This window comes from Protomyctophum parallelum (assembly GCF_964188405.1).
Source record: "Protomyctophum parallelum genome assembly, chromosome: 3".
Taxonomy (NCBI): domain Eukaryota; kingdom Metazoa; phylum Chordata; class Actinopteri; order Myctophiformes; family Myctophidae; genus Protomyctophum; species Protomyctophum parallelum.
The window spans coordinates 48,472,727-48,495,620 of NC_139698.1; the positions used below are offsets into that span (position 1 = coordinate 48,472,727).

The 22,894-nt window shown below is 44.4% G+C and overlaps 1 protein-coding gene across 1 annotated transcript; it reads right to left on the reverse strand.

Moving 5' to 3' along the window:
• Positions 1–727: 727 nt before the first annotated feature.
• LOC310856003 (nuclear pore membrane glycoprotein 210-like) lies at positions 728–22,597 on the reverse strand (the record flags this gene model as incomplete). The annotated part of the gene is made up of 15 exons (XM_083761218.1): positions 728–939; positions 4,917–4,963; positions 6,140–6,279; positions 7,703–7,827; positions 9,346–9,480; positions 9,912–10,019; positions 13,297–13,473; positions 13,881–14,000; positions 15,487–15,697; positions 16,283–16,530; positions 18,004–18,150; positions 19,138–19,252; positions 20,748–20,884; positions 21,610–21,830; positions 22,584–22,597. 15 exons carry the CDS (start codon positions 22,595–22,597, stop codon positions 728–730), a joined length of 2,157 nt encoding a protein of 718 aa, XP_083617344.1.
• Between the last annotated feature and the right edge of the window lie 297 nt (positions 22,598–22,894).

Here is a 22,894-nt window from a genome sequence, read left to right on the forward strand (position 1 = left end):
ATCTCAATGTACTAAACTAAAGGAACACGAGGGGTCAAGATACTAGGAACAGAGAAATGAAATGGAAATGCACGCACACGCACACGCACACGCACAAACACACACACACACACACATTATTTATGTGATTTACATACAGTACATACGTATTACAAAGAGGCTGTGTTGGTTAAGACAGTAGATTAGGCTATGGCCTTGGTGGTGATAAGCGGTGAGCTCATAGCTGTACAGTGAGTGAGCCTGGTGGTGGCACAGTCCTTGTATAGTCGGAGGCCTTGTCTGTGCTCTTATTGGCATTGGACTACTCAGTGTATATGGTGCTTCACTATACAGGATGCCAACTCACTTCACCCGTTTATTATCTGGTTATTGGATCTATCATCCATCCGTTTTCTTGTCTGGTTAATGGATCCATCTAGGTCTTATATCTATGTGGGGAAATAAAATGCATTCACATCCCACATGACGGAAGAGCTCAAAAGGCAGTTAGTAATTTTCTAATTCTCTCTTGTACTGTAATAAGGTGGTGGTTGGAAAGGGGGATTGCGGTGAGGGCGGGGGGGTAGGGTGACAAGTAGGGCAGTCAGTAGCTCAATGCACGAGAGGAGAAGGCAGAGGAGAAGATTGCAGATTTGGATTTGGTTCAAGGCATCTCCTCTCAGTGCAATGGTGTCCAGGGGATGGGGTGGATTGACGACATGCGTGAGAGAGGTCAAGAGGCCAAGGGTTACGCTGCTTTACCCTCTAGGCATACACTCTTGTCCAAGGGGTCACTTTGGCATGGCGGTTTCTGCTTCTCCCACTGGGACATGGCATTGGCGTATCCCACAATCACTTTGTCCATCCACGTGAGGGGCTGGGGGAAAAGCACCACACCCTCGAAGAACCCCAGGTGGCCACCGTGTAGCGTCAGGGCAAAGACCACATTCTCCTTCTTCTCTGCAGGGGCAAACAGAGGACACAAGGAGCTGTATTTGCATTGCACAATCATTTATATTGGAACTACCATAACTACATAATGCATAACACAAAACTTTAATCTAGTTTCATCTAGTATTGTGGCTGGGCCAATGCACACTCCTTATCCCAGAACAAATATATGACACATTTGCAAAACAAATTAGCACAGGTCTCAGCCAATCCACTGAGGCCAGGTAGTAGAAGTCAATCTTAGCCAATCAGAATGAAATATGTCTTTATGACGTTGTGTGATGGTTGGACACAGGTCTCCTGGTGATGCTAAAACAGGCGTGTGTGAACCTTTACGTCAATCGGACGCTGCACTCATGATTTGAGCCATTCTGTTCAAAAACTTTGAGTAGTAGACAAAAATGTGGACGGACTTTTTACTTGTATGAAAGGCAGTGCAAATCCATTCACAGGCTCACAGCCACATTAATCTTTTAAACAGATAATATAACCCTCCAAAAATACTTTAGGAGTGGCACACACAAATAACTGAAAAACATGACAGGATCCTGTGATCCACTTGTGACTCACAAATAACACTGGTTTGGGGAATTTCTTTTCCTATTCTCTACTTGCTGGCAACTGTGATGCAGTTGGCTAGTGATGAAGATCCCACAAGCCTCTCACTAGTCTACTATATGCAATTCATGACAGCAGCCTCAACCCACTGGGATACCAGTCTGCCAGACAACCACAGATGTGGGAAAAAGATGGCAATTGACGATATTCAAACCGCTGCCATCTTGCCAGCAAGTTGCTAACTAGGTGCAACTTCTCATAGACAGCCCATTCATCCGAACAGAAAAGTCCTATCTGAATCTGATTGTATTAAACAACGTCAAACTCACCAACATTGGTGTTTCTTTCATAAAAATCCACTGTAGACTTATGTGCTACTTCCTGTCAAGAAATTCCTTGCAGGTGATTTTTTTGAGTAGTATTGGAGTTTGGAAGCACTCGTTTTCAGTAAAGCAACCTGAACCTCCTGCTGCCTCCTGCATTATGTGCAAATTCAAAACAGGTGGTACGCAGGACTGTTGAGTGATATCCAATGAGCACTCCCAAACTCTGACACAAAAAAATATCATGCACAGAAATTCTTGACAACGTACACATTTTTACTTTTTACAAACTATACAACATAGTTTCAGGAGTAGAGACCACCCTCTGCTTAACCCATTCAGGCCTGACGTCGGGAAAAAAAAAAGTTTTCTAAATCATGACAATTTTTTGAAAGATTTGAGGCACATTTTAACGATTAAAAAAAAAATAGCAGACCTACAAGTTCATAATGCGCCACTCGTGGGGGGGGGGGGGAGACAGAGACTATCAACCGCTCATCCCGAGTAGAGCAATGATGGCTGTCAGCTCCAGAGACTTCGCCGGGTGCAGTACTTAGTTTAGACAGTTTTTGGTTTAGACTAGTCATTGGTTAGACCAGTCATTAGTCCTACATCTACAACCTATCTCAAACCCTCACCCTAAACCTAACCTCCCACGAGGCAGCACACCTAAACCCAACCGTAACCCATGTCTAACCAATGCTATGTCTAACCAAAGTATGCCTCCCACTTCGCCCCCACCCCGAGTCTCGCCCTACCTTGGGTTCCACACCTCGTTCCACATTCATCTCATAACGTTTCAATCAACTGTTCGATTGAGGTGTGGTCTCTCACTAGTGAAAAGTCATTTTGAGTGAAAACACAGCTCCTTGCTGCGGTGTCTCCATGAAACGATATCTCCATTCAATAACTAACAACGTTTCTCCACTGTGCCTAAAGTTTAGTCGGTTTGTCCTGGCTGGGGAAGATGAAGGAAAATACAATATACCCATTTTCAAGTTGCAAAGCCATCAGTTACATTTTGATGAATTGTATAATTTGTACCCAATACATTAAGGTAGTACTGTCCACTTATTTCTTTCCTCTGTAGGTGTGTCAGTGTGAGTCAGAGTATCACTCATAGGGCAGAGGGCACAGACACCGGCTGGTCCTCTCTGGGTCAGTGTGGCACAGGCTGCCGACTGCTTGCTTGTTTGGATCAGTCAGCATTCTCTCTACGGAAGCAGTCGGGATCTAGTTGCATGTAGGACAGACTTCCAGCCTAGGCTCTGATCTCTTGTGTGCTTAAATTCACACGCCTATTTCCAGGAAAACATGAGAGTGCGTCTCTCTCTTAAAAAAGTAAATGTGACAGATGGAGGAAGCTATAGGCAAGGATCTGGAAAATAGAAAATACTAAAGGTAATCCTTTCCACTAAATATCCTGCCTTCATAAACACACGTGTTTATACTGCATACGTACTCCTTGTGCTCCTTTCCAGGAACCATTTTATTACCCCCCGAAATTTGACTAGCTAAAATATAGACAGGCACACACTTGAAAAGGCTCTGCAGGGTAAATTCTGGAAACTTGGGTCCAGTTTCACACTTTCAGAATTCAAAGTAGAATTCACACTCCAGATGTCGCTGTGTGTGAGAGGGGTTGAAATTCCAGGGATATTGGCCTCCAAACCACACCCTGTAGCCTAGTACAAGCTGGGTGTGGAGGAAAGTCCTCAAAGGGTCTTTGTGCATTACAGTTATCAAAGCTATGGAATTATTGTCTCCACCAGGCCGAAGGCATGGGGAGAGAGTATGTTTTGCACTCCGTCCGTGTGTGTGTCTCCGGCACCGTTAAAGGAGAATTCCATACTAAAAGGCTTTCTTACCTTTCTTTGTAGTTGTTATGTCCCCATCAAAGAGGTCCAGGTGTTATTTTGTGCAAAAGCTCCTTATTGGCTATTTCCCCTACCATAAGCCCTAAATGAATTGCATTGAATTGAATGGGATGTATGGGGTGTTGTGCTAATTCGCTTATTTCCATCTAAATAAGTAGTAAAGTGTGCCGCTTGGGTTATTATTTACATTATGAAGAGAGGATATATACAAAAAAAATATAATTTTGAGCGATGGAAATAAGTGAATTAGCACAACACCCCATACATCCCATTAAATTCAATGCAATTCATTTAGGGTTTATGGTAGGGGAAATAGCCAATAAGGAGCTTTTGCACAAAATAACACCTGGACCTCTTTGATGGGGACGTAACAACTACAAAGAAAGGTAAGAAAGCCTTTTAGTATGGAATTCTCCTTTAACCCGGTCGATGCCACATTTTTTATTACTCCTCCAGATTCTGTCCAAAAATCCCACAAATCGTTATACACCATATCTCTATAGTCATGTGTTCAAGACGGATCCGTCCGATATTTCATATTCCATCCTAACATTGGCTTTACATTTTTGCAGGATTGGCCCATTTTGAAAGAAAAAAAAAGCCTCAAATCATGAACGCAGCGTGCAATTTACGTGAAATCTTTCACTGACTTTCCTACTAGGCTGAGGAATATATCCCACCATTTTCACATTGGCCTGTTATAGTGCCACAAACACACATTTTTGGAACAAATCATCCAATTGCCATCCAAGGAGGAAGGAGAAGAAAATGGCACCCTTTTCACATTGGCCTATTATAACACCACCAGGAGGCCACAACCTGACCTGCCCTGGTGGAGACCTGTGCCCCGAGGGGCACTTTTTCTAGTTTATATTATATTATATTGATTATATTGTTATATTCTATTATATTCAGAGATATTATACTTTTACTCCACTACAATTATTTATCAACTTTAGTTACTAGTTACTTTGTAGATTTATTTACAAAACATGCATTAACCACTTCAGCCCTATACACTTTGGCTATTTGAAAATAACAGCTCAACAAGCTCACAGCGTGTTGCATTGAATACTGGATTCTTACTTGTAAACTTGGGGAATTGATACTTTCATTATTAATTATGTAACTAAATTGAATACTTCTTCCATCGCTGGCTGAAGATTATTCAAAGCAATTATCTAAGACTTTCTTTAATGCTGTGGATTATTTTGCATTGCTTTCTCACCTTCACACTCTCTGGTGTCACACATCAAAGTCCCATCGTGGCAGAGGCTGGAGGAGAAACCCATACAGTCATTATACAGTAGAGTGAACACTTCAAATGCCACATTCAGTACATGACGGAGAATATTACTACTGGGTAGTAAACAGTAAACAGGGGAGTAAACAGGGGAGAGAGAATGAGAAAGATGTTACACACAGTGCCGAATCAATCCCTCCGAAGGCCCTGGCGCTTTACCAAATCAAAAGTCCCCATGCACAGCACGTGCAATTCTGTCTGATTCGTGTGCACGTAACACAATCAAGAACGACACTTTTTGCATCCAGTGAATGAACGTGTGTGCGTTCAGCGCACCGCCAGCACAGGAAGCCCATTTGTTGTAATTTTAGTTGCTATTAGTTACCTAACCAATCATTTTCTGCCAGGAGAACTATCTGCAATTTTCCCAAAAAATAATTAGCCCATCTACAAGCTCCTTCATTAGCAGGCAGCAGCATATTTTGTCTAAATTGTCTTTGTGACCAAATGTTGCCTACATTTGCAAATAGTGCTGTTGACCATGTTGTTACATGGTCCACATAACATTTGTGCACCAAGAGACAATGCCAATATGCTACTTTTTAGCCACTTAAGCTCTACCCTACTGTATATACTCTGTTGTACAACAAATAGCAAATTAATTAACCACCCTCTAGACATAACAAACTGGACCTGAGTTGGCTCTGCACTTGGACGTCTTTTTTCAATCTTGACCATCTCTTTGAAAAAATAGGCTCAATCTCACAAAGCGTTACGCGCTGTGAGCTTAGAAATCAACAATATCGCTGCCTAATGTGACCAGATTTGACTGAGAGCCTGCCATCGCGCAAAATACAGCCCCAAAAATGAGTTAATAGCACAGGCAGGCTCTTCACATACTAGAGCATGTCTGATATAAGTGTCAGAGCTGAAATCGACATGTAAATATGAAATTAATGCTTAAACATGTAGCTAGGTGTAATGTTAGAGACCACAGAAGTGAACCTTTCAAGCCTTTTTTCTCAGCTCGCTGTTTCTCTGCAAGACATTACTCTATAAGCCATATCTCCAAAACTGGTGGGTCAAGCTGAACAACCAATATGCCAATTTGAAGCTATGATTCCCTGCTTTCACATGACATGAAAAAAACGACCAGCCAGAGTAGGGAAGGATGCTGGGGATTGAAGTGGGTACAACGGGTAACTAACCAGGTACTGCAGCCTATACTGATGGCAGCTCCCTGGGGCAGAGTGACGGGTGTGGGTGGGAGTCCTGGAGCCTGGTGCTGGAGGTGGACACATCCACACTGCTCCAAGGGAACACAGCTGCCGTTCTGCTGCAGCAGACCCTGGATGGGAGGGAGGACGAAACACAGCGTCAATAGGATGCAGGATTATCACGTATAGATTCTGTCCTTCACTCTGTGTGGTTCAGAATCAGAAGACAGAGGTTTCATAGTCTTGCGTTGCCGGAAGATGACATGTTGTGAGCTTGTAGTTGTTATCTATTTGATGCTACATTCTCCCGGTGGGGGCTCCTCACTGGCAGGTGAGCCAGTCAGTTACAACACGCTGAAATGTACAGTAGGGACTAGGTATCAATTATTAAAACTACTATTGTTTTGCCATTACAAAATTGTAAAGCCATTTCACAATAGCGGGCTGTTGAGAAGTTTGAAGTCCGTGGAGGTTCAGTCTGTGAAAAAGAGAGAGAGAGAGCAGAAAAGTGCACCGAGCAGCATTGTGGTGCCAAAATGTGACGAGGGTCTATGAATAGCACTGGAACCAATATACCGTAGTCACTGTTCTCTAAAGATACAGCCTGTGTGTCAGCACCATGTCTGCCGGTGACTGGCTCTGTTCAATTTGAGGTTCATTTACATTTCTTCTCCTGAGTCACACATGAATTTTAACACTGAGAGCAGCCGGTAGAACCAATATGAATAAAGGTGCTTTGGAGTAAACCGTGTCCCAGAACAGATAATGTGGAAAAATAATACAGACTGGGGGGGTGGCAGTGGCAGCCATCTAGGAGCCGGAAGGTTACAGGTTTAATCCCCAGCTCCTCGTAGCTTGTGTGCAGGATACTAAAACCCAACGTACTCCCGAGGAGAAAGTTGTGTGTGAAAGTGCACCACATTGTGTAACAGTTCCGCTATTATGGTGTGTGAAAGGGTGAATCTGAAGCACAATTTAAAGCAGATATGAGTGGGCGGGGGCCGATTGGTTATAGGGTGCACACCACATAGGCGCTAATGCATGACAGGCTTGCAAGACCCCAGTTCGACTTTCCTTCCCATACAGTCTGTAACAAGGTTTTAACTATTCCACAATCTATATTATATATGGCTATATGGAGTCTGGAAATACACACCCAAAATCCGAACACGTATAAGCTGGCATCTGTTCGTCATTTCTGTTCTCGGAAAATATATTTTTAAATATCTTCTTTACCTTTTTTTTTTTATATATACATTTCTGCTAAGCAGGAAGCTATATACTGTATGCTTAGATGATTTTGATTTATATTAGGATACATTTGCGTGACTGTAAAGATGAAACGGATGCGCTTTATCGCTTGATCAGAGCTTCCGTGCTCCAGACTGCATGACCGGAAGCATTTAAAATTTGTGGGAGGCAACAGTCTGGTCTAGTAACAGTCTGGACTAGTAACAGTCTGGACTAGTAACAAGGTAATATAGAGGTGTGTAGTTGAGTGACGTGGCTGGACAAGTAAAGCAGTTGTTGAAGTGTTACAGTATGAGTGTATACCTGAGGGCAGTAGCAGCCAGGAGTACACTCCTTCACATCAGCACACAGCTCCGGTCGTCCCTGCAGTGTACACTGCTTCTCACAGGGGGCGCCACATTCAGAGTACAGGAAAGGAGGTTCACAGTCTAAGGGGCAACGAACAACAACGTCAGGGCAGGCTATTGGGAAACATTCTTAAACTCACTCATAAGACCAGTAGTACCAACGACAGGCAGGCAGACACAGACACAGACACAGACGCACACACACACACACACACACAGACGCACACACACACACAGACACACACACACACACACACACTAAGGCTGTCCCCAAACATTCAAGGTTCGAATGTTCGCTCGTTAGGGTTGGCACTCGAATCTTAATTAATGGGTATGAACCATTGGTTTTTTTTTTTTCGTTTTTTCTTAATAAAAATAAATATATTTTTTTCCCTTTTTTATTATGTGATATGAGCATGTCAAAAGAAAGTAAGTTTCTAGTGCATTCCTGTCAGAAGTTATGTCTATCTCCTTGTTGTGCTGTCCCTCTCCAAACTCCCCATGTGCACATGGCTAGTCGAGCAGTTCTGATTGGCTGCCTCGTCTCCAGCCATGTTGCCTCAGAATTCTTTAGGGACACTAATTTGAGCATAACAGCGGAGCGCAGCTAAAAAGTGGCATAACGTCAGCAGCAGACCCACAGATAATAATAATGCAGCTGGTAATTAATTGATTTAATCAATTTGGGCTTGTTTCATATTAAATTAATTTACTCACCTAGAGTTGAAATCGTAAAATGGAGGATCATGTAAGAACACACTTTTGTTATTGAAGAGCAGGGTAAATATGATGTTTTGTTATTGAAGAGCAGGGTAAATATGATGTTTTGTTATTGAAGAGCAGGATAAATATGATGTTTTGTTATTGAAGAGCAGGGTAAATATGATGTTTTGTTATTGAAGAGCAGGGTAAATATGATGTTTTACGCCAAGGTCCTATTTCTTTCTTTACAGTCTAGGCTGTATCTTGTTGTTTTGTTTTGCAACATTATTTCCATGTTGAATCGTTCTGACGGCCGGGTTTGAGCAGCAGTATAGGGGGACAAAGACCAACAGGGGAGCCCACGACGGGACGGACGACCGCGACCGGGAGTCGCGGATCATGAAGAAGTGACACCGAGGAAGCGACGCCATGGGCCGTCGGAGCCCCCCCTGGGGGGTCCCCCCTAACCGACTGCAATAGGCTAAAAATCAACTGCGAGTCTGCGACGGAACGGGCTGGCGGGCTGCAATATTAAACATTTTTCAGGGAGAACTCTCGGGCCTCTAGCTGTCGGGGCTCTACGCAGCTGCGTAGTTTGCGTAGTGGTAAAAAAAAACCCACTGTGTGTGTGTGTGTGTGTTGGGAGAGAGAGAGATTGATAAAGAGCGGGGGAGACGCGCTGTGCGCTCGGATCGTCAAGACGGTTATTTTTTTAATTCATTAGAAACAATTAAACAAATGGTCCGAATGTTCACTCGGAAATTCCTGCCGAAGTTCGAGTCCTAAAATAAGGGCTAGGGTACAGCCTTAACACACACACACACACACACACACACACACACACACACACACACACACACAATATTGAAAGGCACATTTCAGATATAGGTTATTTACCTTCGCTGTGACAATGGCTGAGGTTGCAGGCTCTGCTCTGCGTTTCCAGGGGGGTGCACTGTTGTCCCCTGGTGGCCGGGGACAGAGACTCACAGGAGCACGGAGACCAGTCGCTCCATTCTGACATGGGACAGTCTGAACACAAAACAACACACACTGAGACTCCATTCTGACATGGGACAGTCTGAACACAAAACAACACACACTGAGACTCCATTCTGACATGGGACAGTCTGAACACAGAACGAGACACACTGAGACTCCATTCTGACATGGGACAGTCTGCACACAGAACAACACACACTGAGACTCCATTCTGACATGGGACAGTCTGCACACAGAACAACACACACTGAGACTCCATTCTGACATGGGACAGTCTGAACACAGAACAACACACACTGAGACTCCATTCTGACATGGGACAGTCTGCACACAGAACAACACACACTGAGACTCCATTCTGACATGGGACAGTCTGCACACAGAACAACACACACTGAGACTCCATTCTGACATGGGACAGTCTGCACACAGAACAACACACACTGAGACTCCATTCTGACATGGGACAGTCTGAACACAGAACGAGACACACTGAGACTCCATTCTGACATGGGACAGTCTGAACACAGAACGAGACACACTGAGACTCCATTCTGACATGGGACAGTCTGAACACAGAACAACACACACTGAGACTCCATTCTGACATGGGACAGTCTGCACACAGAACAACACACACTGAGACTCCATTCTGACATGGGACAGTCTGAACACAGAACGAGACACACTGAGACTCCATTCTGACATGGGACAGTCTGCACACAGAACAACACACACTGAGACTCCATTCTGACATGGGACAGTCTGAACACAGAACGAGACACACTGAGACTCCATTCTGACATGGGACAGTCTGCACACAGAACAACACACACTGAGACTCCATTCTGACATGGGACAGTCTGCACACAGAACAACACACACTGAGACTCCATTCTGACATGGGACAGTCTGAACACAGAACGAGACACACTGAGACTCCATTCTGACATGGGACAGTCTGCACACAGAACAACACACACTGAGACTCCATTCTGACATGGGACAGTCTGCACACAGAACAACACACACTGAGACTCCATTCTGACATGGGACAGTCTGAACACAGAACAACACACACTGAGACTCCATTCTGACATGGGACAGTCTGAACACAGAACAACACACACTGAGACTCCATTCTGACATGGGACAGTCTGAACACAGAACAACACACACTGAGACTCCATTCTGACATGGGACAGTCTGCACACAGAACAACACACACTGAGACTCCATTCTGACATGGGACAGTCTGCACACAGAACAACACACACTGAGACTCCATTCTGACATGGGACAGTCTGCACACAGAACAACACACACTGAGACTCCATTCTGACATGGGACAGTCTGCACACAGAACAACACACACTGAGACTCCATTCTGACATGGGACAGTCTGCACACAGAACAACACACACTGAGACTCCATTCTGACATGGGACAGTCTGAACACAGAACAACACACACTGAGACTCCATTCTGACATGGGACAGTCTGAACACAGAACAACACACACTGAGACTCCATTCTGACATGGGACAGTCTGAACACAGAACAACACACACTGAGACTCCATTCTGACATGGGACAGTCTGCACACAGAACAACACACACTGAGACTCCATTCTGACATGGGACAGTCTGAACACAGAACGAGACACACTGAGACTCCATTCTGACATGGGACAGTCTGAACACAGAACGAGACACACTGAGACTCCATTCTGACATGGGACAGTCTGAACACAGAACAACACACACTGAGACTCCATTCTGACATGGGACAGTCTGCACACAGAACAACACACACTGAGACTCCATTCTGACATGGGACAGTCTGAACACAGAACGAGACACACTGAGACTCCATTCTGACATGGGACAGTCTGCACACAGAACAACACACACTGAGACTCCATTCTGACATGGGACAGTCTGCACACAGAACAACACACACTGAGACTCCATTCTGACATGGGACAGTCTGAACACAGAACAACACACACTGAGACTCCATTCTGACATGGGACAGTCTGAACACAGAACAACACACACTGAGACTCCATTCTGACATGGGACAGTCTGAACACAGAACAACACACACTGAGACTCCATTCTGACATGGGACAGTCTGCACACAGAACAACACACACTGAGACTCCATTCTGACATGGGACAGTCTGCACACAGAACAACACACACTGAGACTCCATTCTGACATGGGACAGTCTGCACACAGAACAACACACACTGAGACTCCATTCTGACATGGGACAGTCTGAACACAGAACAACACACACTGAGACTCCATTCTGACATGGGACAGTCTGAACACAGAACGAGACACACTGAGACTCCATTCTGACATGGGACAGTCTGCACACAGAACAACACACACTGAGACTCCATTCTGACATGGGACAGTCTGAACACAGAACGAGACACACTGAGACTCCATTCTGACATGGGACAGTCTGCACACAGAACAACACACACTGAGACAGGCGCTAGGTCCTAGGATATGCTGCTCACCAAAACATAGCAACAAGACATTCAACAAACATCCAACAAGCACAAATAAAAACAGATTGTCTCAAATCTATGCATCATATAGTCCTAGTGAGTGATACAGTGCTCATAACCACAAGCCACTGAGAGTTCATTTGAGTCTTCTTTTGTTTTCTGTGTTTTCTTTTTTAATTAATTTCATTTCTTTGTTCTGTTAATTTTGCTCTGTGTCTTGATGTTTTAATGCCGCATTGCCTTAATTGCTTACAGCCTTACAGTAAACAAGACCCAGGAAGTCATTGTTTGTTACATTTTGTTCAAGGCAGCGTTCCAGCAGGCCTACTCACTACTCAGGTATGATCGAGTGTACTGTAGAGCCCTGCACGGGAGTGATTTATTAATCCCACTCCCGCCAGTCCCATTTAGTCCCGCACCATCCCGCAATTGTATTGTTTAGACCCGCTAAACCGGCAATATTTCCATTGAGATTGACCCAAAGAGTTGCTGAGATTTAGCAAGCAGTTATATATTTGTGAGCTGATCAGTCACATATAGAGGGAAAGTGTTATATTAGGCCTATTATGCTATATATATTATTATATTGTGTCACTCACGGACTGCTGTTTCATGTTATTCCACAGGGAAAAGCAACAAGGGGTTTAGAAGCGAGAAAAGAAACTCCACACATGCACTTCTCACAGAGTGATTACTAATGATTGACAGCCTGGGGTGGCAGCTTTGGGAACGTGCCTGAAGATGTCTGTTGGAGAGAGTGAGACTCCACGGTGCTTGTCCAGCGCAGTAGGGAAATTATTAATATTTTGCTAAAGTGTAGCCTATAAGCTCTGTATCTGGTTAATTGCGGGAGGATGCAGGATTTTGCGGGGCCCGCTGGTTTTATCCTGACCGCCCGCAGTTATTTTAATACCGCCCGTTTGATTTTCAAGTGGGCTGCAACGGGAGCGGGAGCCCACTTGGAAATCTCAAAACCGTTCGTGGACCACCCATCCGACCACTTACTGTAACACGGCAGCTGTTGGTCAGAGTATCGAATCGATACAATTTATTATTTGCATTGCAAAACAATATGATATGTTCGATGCAGTTACTGTATCGTTTACACGCCTAGTACAGTAATTAGCTGTGTGATTCAGCTCAGTTACATCAACTCATGGCCAGTGTTTGTCCAGTTGTCCACACAACGTCCGATCTCCAGGTGATGGATTGGTTGTGGGCTCCGTGGTTGCAGGTGACAGGTGTACTAATTAGTCAAACTGTCCTGGCTGGGTGTAGGATGTCATGTTGGTGGTGCGTGTTTGCGGCGGTGTGTACCTGGACAGGGCCGTTTGTAACACAGCTGGGTCTCCTCTCGGTGCCTCTCGGCCTCCATCTCGGGAGGACAGGCGGCGTCGCCGGCCTCCTCGCACACGCACGCCCTGCGGCGGGACACCGAGCCCGCCCCGCAGGTGCGAGAGCACGCCGACCATGGCACCCAGGGGCAAAGGTCATCTGGAGATAACACAGGACCAGTATAAGATCAGAGAAACATTAAACTTAAGTTACTGGCCAATTTGTCTTTTTACAGATGATAAATAGATTAGATTTGGACCGGACTGGGACTTGGACCGGGTCCTATATATTAGTCATAGATCCTGAATGATAAAGGGGAAAGTCTGAATATTAAAGCTAATGCATATTGCTTGTTATTTCTACAGCACAGATCGGTGCATCATCTATAACTTTATTATCATACCAGCAGCATTTTCACACAGCTCCATTGGTCATTCCGTAATGAAAGTCTTGAAATTGAAATATGAGATTAAACTCTTAAAATGACAACACGAGATTAACCACATAAGCCCTATAAGCCCAGTATAATGCATTGCCTGCTCTGCTACTAGATAACTTCCACCTACCGATGACGACGATGGCTGTGCCCGCCAGCAGGGCGAACAAGGTGAAGAACATCATCTGGTAGGAGTCCACGATGCTCTGCAGGGAGTGGCCCCCCTCCGGTCCCACAACTGGACTGGCAGCTGCTTGACAGTCAGAGAGGGGGATAGGACGTGTTCGAAAGCCATGTGAACAGACGCTCTCACACCATCAAGTGATAGCGAACGAAATGAGCCGTGATAACGTTTTGTTTCCTTTTGTTTTGTTTTTTTCTCGGCTTTACTGACTGGGAGTGAAATCTGAATGGCTAACATAAAAATCCTATTAATAGTTAATGGCGTGATGGATTGCTATCGAAACAGCTGCGTTATCTGTGTACTGTACTTTCTACAAAAAAAAAAAAAAGACAGAGGCTTCTTCTGCAGTCAACAAGAGACAGGAGGTTATAGCACAGCACAGATTTGTTTTTAAAGAAACTTTAGCAAGAGAATAGGAGCTGAATTCTTCGCCTACAATATCGGGTTTCTATTTGCCATGCTCGCTAGAATACCTTTCCATTATCTCACAGCAGAAAGCCAAGTAAAAGCTATACGATCTGAGGCATATGATCTTGTTCTTGATCTGGTCTCAGAATAGAACCCTGACCTTGCGTGGAGGGGCGGTGATCCACCACTGGCTCTTTTACACTACAAGAGATCAAATTAATTGCTCCATGTAGATTTCATAATAATAATAATAATAATAATAATAATAATAGCTTGAATTTATATAGCGCTTTTCTAAATACCCAAAGCGCTTTACATAGGAACACTAGGAACAGACTTTATTAAGAAAAAAACCCAAAGCAAAACATAACAGATACAACAACAGTACAGGGTTAAAAAGGATAAACGAGGGAAGGGGGGGACATCTTAACCAGACCTCAGCTGGGGAAAGCTATCCTGAAGAGGTGGGTTTTGAGTGAGGTTTTGAATGAGAGGAGAGAGGGAGCAGCTCTGAGATGGTTAGGGAGTTCATGGGTTCTTCGATTAGTTGACTGCATTTCACATGAGGTTCTCAGAACCAAATGTTTCCCTGATCAGGAGGTGGTACTAACTCAGAACTTATACATAACCAAACAAATCATTGAGTACATCAATTAGTCTGATTTGATTAGCCCAATTTTATACTTTGTCATAAAACGGCACCTCAATAAAGAAAAATGTGAAAATGGAGACTATAAGATCAATGCAGCATTCAATAAATCAGTGGTTCTCAAACTGGTGTAATTCTTGAAATCTATTAATTAATTATAAATAGATGACTTTCTATTTATAATCAACCAGAGTCCAACCCATTTTGGGCGGGAACCCCTTTTGGTGTTAGCATTATGTTATGCTTTAGCTATTGAAAAATAGCAGATCTAAAAGCTCATAGCGTGCCACCGAGTGGCGCGCTACGAGCTTGTAGGTCTGCTATTTTTCATAGCTTTTTCAGAAAACTGTCAGGATGTAGAAAACATTTTTAGAATCTGATCTCAGATCAGAATGGGCTAAACTGCCGAGCTCACCTTGCATGGAGGTGCTGGGGTCCTAAACAGACCAGCTCACCTTGCATGGAGGTGCTGGGGTCCTAAACAGACCAGCTCACCTTGCATGGAGGTGCTGGGGTCAACCAGGTATATGAGGGCCACCGGGATAAGGAGGGTCTGTCCGGAGGAGGGGCTGCTGATGGAGATGTGAGCAGCAGAGGCAGCTCCCTGGGGGTCCACGGCACTGACAGTGAACCTGGAGAAGGACGGGAAGCCTTGGTGGGACATCTCCTTCTCTTGGACTGTGACGCTGGGAGACGTGGACACCACCTGACACAGTCGCATGGATTAAAGCAATCAGGTGAGGGAATCACAGATCAAGGCTTTAACCCATTTTGACCTGAGATCAGAAAATGTCTGTTTGAAAATGACTATGTTTCTATGTCAGTCGTTATAGCAGACCTACAAGCTCGTAGCGCGCCACTCGGTGGCTCGCTACTGGGTCGCAAGACAAATTCTATGCAAACTGACAATAAAGTACTACAGTATATCATATCATATTTTATATGAAATATCAGAGCCGGTTTTATGGAAGATGCTTCTGGACATTGTTAGTACAACCACTTCAAATGCTCTAATCGTATTCGGAATTCATAGCAGATATACAAGCTCATACATCACAAGCTTGTAGATCTGTTATTTTAGAAAAATCTTGAAAATGTGTGAAAATCTTTGAATATATATTCTTTCACAGTGAACATTTAAAACTCAAATATATTCTGGAGGGTCCCTGGAACAAAATATTTTCAGATGGGGGTCTGCGACCAAAAACAGATAATTCTGGGTGGCCCTTGACATGAAAAAGTTTCAGAACCACTGATAAAGAAACTTTTTTTATTTTTTATAAAACAGTACCTCCATGCTGGCCAGCGTGGCGGCAGGGCCGTAGAAGGTGAGGTCAGCAGAGGGGTGCAGGTTGGAGAGCAGCAGCTCCGTCTGGTCGGCGTACAGGCCGGGCTCTATGGGCAGCCGGGCAGCCACCCGCTTCCCAGAGGAGCTTCCCTCCAGGACCGCCTCCACCAGCAGGTTGGACATGGACATGCTCAGAACACGGCTCTGCGGGTCGCTCAGGGGCCGCAGGCTCATGGAACACGTGTAGAAGCCTGGCAGAAGGAACAGACCGTTGAGTATGTCTTTCATATCATCTCTCACTGGTATATAGTCTGCACACTGGAAATGCTGAAAGAAAGCTCTGCTGTATTTCTTTGTGTCAACGTTTCGATCGATCAGATCTTCATCCTCGTAGTTTTCATAATGACATTTTTTAATGTTTGCCTAATAGGTTGTTGCCTAATGGTATGTAGTATGTACCCCAACAAGCATTAGTTTTGCACAAAAAAACACTCCTTGAGCTAAAAACGGCCATAGCCGTCATCACAAATGGGTAAGTGGATATGGCCTAATTTAGCCCAAGGAGTGTTTTTTGTGCAAAACTAATGCTTGGAAGGGGTTCAGAATCATTACAAAAAAAAAAACTAGTTTGACACATCAAATGCTACTTAAAGCATAATGAAAATTACATTTTTGCCTTATAGGTTGTTACTTTCAACCCCTGAATTGACCATGATCCACTAATTATTAGTGGATATGGGCACCTAGGGAGGATTAGGGTGCCTACCCTAGGGGACACGGGGAGAACATGCAAACTCCACACTTAAGGCCCTTTCGCCCAGCCCCCCCCCCCCGCCTCGGGTATGGGCACTGATGACACGGAGGAGAGAACACTACAGACTGTCATTTACAAATTTTCATCAGAAAAAACCTTGAACGATTACCATTGTAATTTCATTTGGTTCAAACCTTAGATTGACTGGCCTAGTTAGCATTCCATTTTTGCGGTACTTCTGTATATAGACAAACGCCATGATGACAACGGAGCTAGCAGAGGTGTCACCAAAAAGACACCTCTGTTAATACTCGGAAGCAGATTATAGTCAAATAATAATTATTAATAGAAACATAAATGATGAAGTGGTTTCCTATAATTGCTTCCCCCCCATCCTGCGGTGACACACGCCCACGGTCAAATCAACAAATCAGGTGTGAGAAGGAGACTGACTGCCAGAGAGAATCCAAGGAATTGCTGACATTGTGGGCACGAAGGGTAAAAATAAATACTATAAAAAACAAATTCCAATAGGACTCGGCGTACAGTACATGGTGAAAACCCTGGTTATTTCAGTCACAGCCTCCCATTACGTTCTCTGTGGGGATTCAAGGGAAACAGGGAATTGTTAATGCCCCCTGGAGGCCTTCCTTCAGAGATAAGCTAACAACTGAATTGAAGCCCCCCAACTCCAAAACACAATTACACTAGTGCTATCAGGGCAGAGGCATTTGTTGACCTGGTATCTGCAGCTTGTATACTGTAGTTTCAATGTACAGATTTATTTTTCTCCATATTGAGACTGATGATTAGTTCTTGGTTTACTAAGATGCATGTGATGTATTACCTCATGGTTACCTTGCTTACTGTAAATCAATCTGGATTAAGAGCGGCCGCTAAATGCCTAAATTGTAAAATATGTAAATGTTCTAATTGTGTGTGTGTGTGTGCTGTGTGGGTCCAGTCTTACCAGAGGCGGGGTCAAAGCCAGTGTGCGTGCTGAACGCGTGGTGCGTGCTGAAGTCCACTTGGTCGCTGGTGAAGCTGAGGAGACAGCTGATGGAGGTCTCAGGGTGCAGCTGGGCGATGGCTTCCGTCTGGACTGAGGAGCAGGTTCCTGCAGGGGGAGCCATGAGGTCAGACAAGAACAAACAAACAGTTGTCTCTCTCTCTCTCTCTCTCTGGTGCCTCGTTATCTCCTTCAGCAGCATGTCAGCATGGTGCTCCGTTACACCACACCCCTAACCCCATTCTAAACCAAAACACCACATCCCTAACACCCCTAACCCCTAACACCACATCCCTAACCCCATTCTAAAAATGTCTTCTTAATCATAGTAGTTTTCTGAAAAATGTGTTGGTATGTTGCTATTATGTCATTGCTGTCTGGCTTTTTAACTTTGTGTTTTTTCGAAAATTAATGCTATATTTGATCATACTACAGCAGGGTTCCCCAGTAGGCGCTCCGCAGCCGGGGGGGGGGCAGATATAAATGGCATTAAATGGGGGTCAGTAGCCTGTGCATGTCAAACTGGGCATCCTTTTCAAATGGGGTCTTGCCCTGAAAATGAATTTTCAGGGCTTCGGACTCGGCCCCCAGCCTGGTACCCTAGTCAAAATATGGCCCTTGAGGAATATTAATTGGTGAACCCTGTACTACATGTAGCATCACACAAAAGTATAAAAAGTAGCAGATCCACAAGCTCGAAACGTCAAAGACCCCCCCCCCCCAAATTGATATGAATAATTTGGCCATGAACCCCCCTCCCATCTGATTTTTTTTTGGCAGGGTGGGACCACCATAAGAAGATCATTTGTGTTAACAGTACACATTTGGAAAATGATTCAAAAATATTTACAATTCCTACAAGATATTTTTCTGAAGTGATTCAAAATCAGCAGATTGATCAACAAGATGCATCTGCTAGCTTCATTGACTGAACCCCCACTTTTAGAACCACTGCTTTAATTGAACTGCTGATTAAAACAGAGAATTTGTTTAAACGAAAACACCATTAAAAAAAAAGATTCTTAATTGGCTCACCGATGAAAACATGGGGGCTTTAATTGAGTTGTTGATTAAAACAGTAATGGAGTGGGTTACCTATAAGGTTGGTTCCTCGTTCTCTGGTGGTGATAAGGACCTTGGTCTCCCCGTCGTTCCTGATGGGCGTGGCCTGAGCCATGACGGCCGTCCTGGGCGCCGCTTCCACCACCACCTACAGCGAGCCACCACCAACCCCAAAGAAAAGGACAATAAATTCCAAGAAGGAAGGGTTCGTTTCGCGTCGTTTATTTCTCGTGAGCCTTATTGACACAGACTTGGAATGGCGTATTTGCCTAATTAGCTTCACCGGTCCCTGGTCAGTGATTGTCTTCATCAATCACATGGAAATGTCTAATCCGCCAGAAGACCATTAAGGAAGAAGCGGGAGATGTAGATGTAGTTGATACGGCACTGCTCTTCATCCATTCATGTCTCACATAATAGCCACTTTTGCCATAATAGCCTGATTTATACTTTGTCGTGTGACGGTGTTGGGCGCCCAGAAATAGCAACTTGTTGTGAGCTTGTAGATTGATCTTCATATGACCACCGCGCTCTGACTATAGGTGCGCCACCCGTTCAAAATAAAGGGTAGTGGGTCACACACACCAAGACTGCAGTTCAAATATAGTTTATTTCATATTTGAAACAAATGGACAAACGTTTCGGCTATCCAGACTTCATCACTGATGAAGGCTGGATAGCCGAAACGTTTGTCCATCAGCTTGTAGATTGGCCATTTTCAGCGTGCGACACGGCCGTGTGACGGGAATAAATTAGACATAAGGCTGTGATGCACATTAGTGGTTTAGATGGAAACCTTATCTGCTCATCTAGACCCTCACCCCATTCTCCTGCTACTAATTGGAATGATTTGTATACAAACGCTGGCATAATATCTAAGCCTAGAAGCCTGGAAGGAAGGAGAGCACATTAAGTGCACAGTGACATTCTCAGAGATGGAGCTAATTAATCCTCCACTCTCTCTATCTGAGTGGAGAATCTCTCCTCCCATTCCCAGCAGAGCACGGAGGGAAATATCACACACACATAGTCAGACATAATCATTATACTGATAGAATAGAACGCAATCCCAGGCGTTGATGATGGATAGGCCAACGTTATTTGGGATACTGTGAAGTCTTAGGGTCTCCGATATACCTGGGGAACGTGATGCAAACGACCGCCATATGAAAAATACACATCCCGAGAGAGCCGGAGAGTGATGCGGTTTGCATTATTATGACCCTACCCAATCCATCTCACGTTGTAGCTCATTTATCAGGGGCATGACCAGAATAAATACTTAGTATTTGGCACCTCGGTGGGCAAGGCATTGTTATTTATATTCATGCAAAATAGACACGTTAGCACTCTCCAAACATACATTTTTGTATTTACGAACACTACAGCTTAACCAATTAAACCCAGTTTCATCTACATGTGTGAGCTTTTACATCTGTAATGGGGAACGAGAGCACACAAAGTACTGTTTTGAAATAAAATAAAACGATATAACATAACATTCGTAGTTGGAATAACGTGCGTCTGTCACAAAATCTCAAGACACACCTTGACTTGTGTCATCATACTGCGGGTTAACACAGTGCTACCTCACTGTATCTTCATCACTAGCAGTCCATCAGGCCCAGACGGTATGGACGTACCTCTATGTAGGTCCTGAGAACGCCAGGTATTTCGTAGAACACGGTGACCGTTCCGGCGTCTCTCGCCACGGCCGCTCCGCTTTTGGGGTCCACGTGGAGCACGGTACTGGCTGACGAGCTCCATGCACCAGGGACACCTGCTGGAGGGGGAGGGGGACAGGATGGATGATTAACGTTTGTTTGTGTTGCTGTTATTTTTCCCCCCAATGCCTCATTATACCCCATCAATGGCACACTTACTATAACTAAAGTTAAGGGGATTTCCTCCCTGAGGAAATGGGAACACCAACGTTCACAACACAGGATATTAACTGGTTTCCTAAAAGCATTAAAATGCAACATGATCGATTATAATCAACCTTTGATAAAACCATTGTATTAAAAATAGGTATTCCTCTTGTATTTTTCCTATCGAGTAAACATGTCAACAGTGTTCGGCTGTATTGCATTCTTTAAGCAGTAACGAGTAGTGTAACGTACTACATCTGCCTAAACAGTAATATTATTACATATTACTGGTCCAAGTAACAGCGTTCCTCGTTACAATGATGATTTATTTTCGTTTCCGATGAGCCGTCGCCGCAATGTGTCGGCCTGTGTCCAGCAGTAAGATACGGCACATTTAAAAGGCAGAGTAGAAGGCTGTCACATGCACAAAAAGAACAGATTTAAAAGCTATCAACACTGTGCGATGGTACAGCTTATACTGTAGATCTGTTCTTTTTAAGCATCAAAGTTTGCGCAAAGTTATGATGTAGTGGCAGGTCTGGGGTCTGGCACAGATTGTTCCTTCGTGCGTGGCTCAAATTTGAAGCCACACAATTCACATGCATACTTTCAGCAACTTGAAGCATTGTCTCACCTTCTGGAGCGACGACGTGGGCGCTGAAGCAGACCACGTCGCCCACCACCAGCCTCTGGGCGTCCCCCGGGTAGATGGCGTGCTGGACGGGCAGTGGGAGGTAGTCTGCCACGCCCGCCTGCTCCGGGTCCCACACCGCCAGGAGGGTGAGGCCCACGTTCACCGTCCTCACTGTCACCGTGTCGTTACCGGGACCCCTGCCCACCTGCACCAGGTCATCCCTGGAGGACCATCGAGCACAACACAGCCGCTTAGAGGTGGAGCCGGTACGCAAAGGGTGTGCAACAGTCAGACTAATCCATTTAGTAAATAGAGTATGGTCCGTACGGATCCTATAGTACAGGACCGAAATGACCGAAATGACATGACCACCACTATTGGAAAGAGGAGAGAGGGGTAAATAAATGGAGAGACAGCCAGACAGATAGAAAGTGTTGTAGTCGAGAGTAGACCACCTAAAGCGAGACCAAGTCCCCAGTAACTTAATATGTGTTGTTTGTAACTCACCGTGCAGCCCTTAATGATAACGCAGGGGCCAATACCAGTACTCTATACTGTACAGCACCACGGCGGCCGCCGCTAACTTCAAAGCGAGTGTTGGTTCTGACCATGAGCTTGCCAAGTATGCCAACAGTGTTTTTAAAAACAAATAAAACAAATCCCGGGCCAGATAAAAAGGTAACAGATCGTCCCAACCGGGTAAAACTGCGGAATCCGCAGTTGTTGCGGATGTCCTTAAAAGACTAGGCGTCCAGTAGTTTCCGTTCCGGTTTAAACAGTCCCTAAACAAAACCACGATCATTCGAGAAATTATCGCGACTATGAGGAACCACCAAATTCTTTGCGTTATATTTGTTACAATCCAGTCAAGGATAAACAGACAGATAAAACAAAGAACAGAGAAGAGTAAATAACGGACAATCAAATCAAAAAAAAGTACGATCAAATAGTACAAAAACTCAATCAAATAGTACAAAAACTCAATCATCGTGCCGCCATCACGGAAAGCTGAGTCCCACACTAGACCCTAAGAAAGAAAGAAAGAAAGAAAAAGAGCGGGGATATGCCTGTTGACCTATAGCCAATCACTGCCCCCAACGTCACACAGTTTAATGGGTTGCCAAACCACCTGCCATTTGAAAGTATTTTAGACACATAGGCCTATTGGGGGAAGATTTTTTTTCAATATATCAAACCTGGTAACCATATCTGGTTTTAATTTATTGCACTTGTCCAACCAGTCCAAGGAACATGCATTGCTGGCTGATTTTAACCATGATAATGA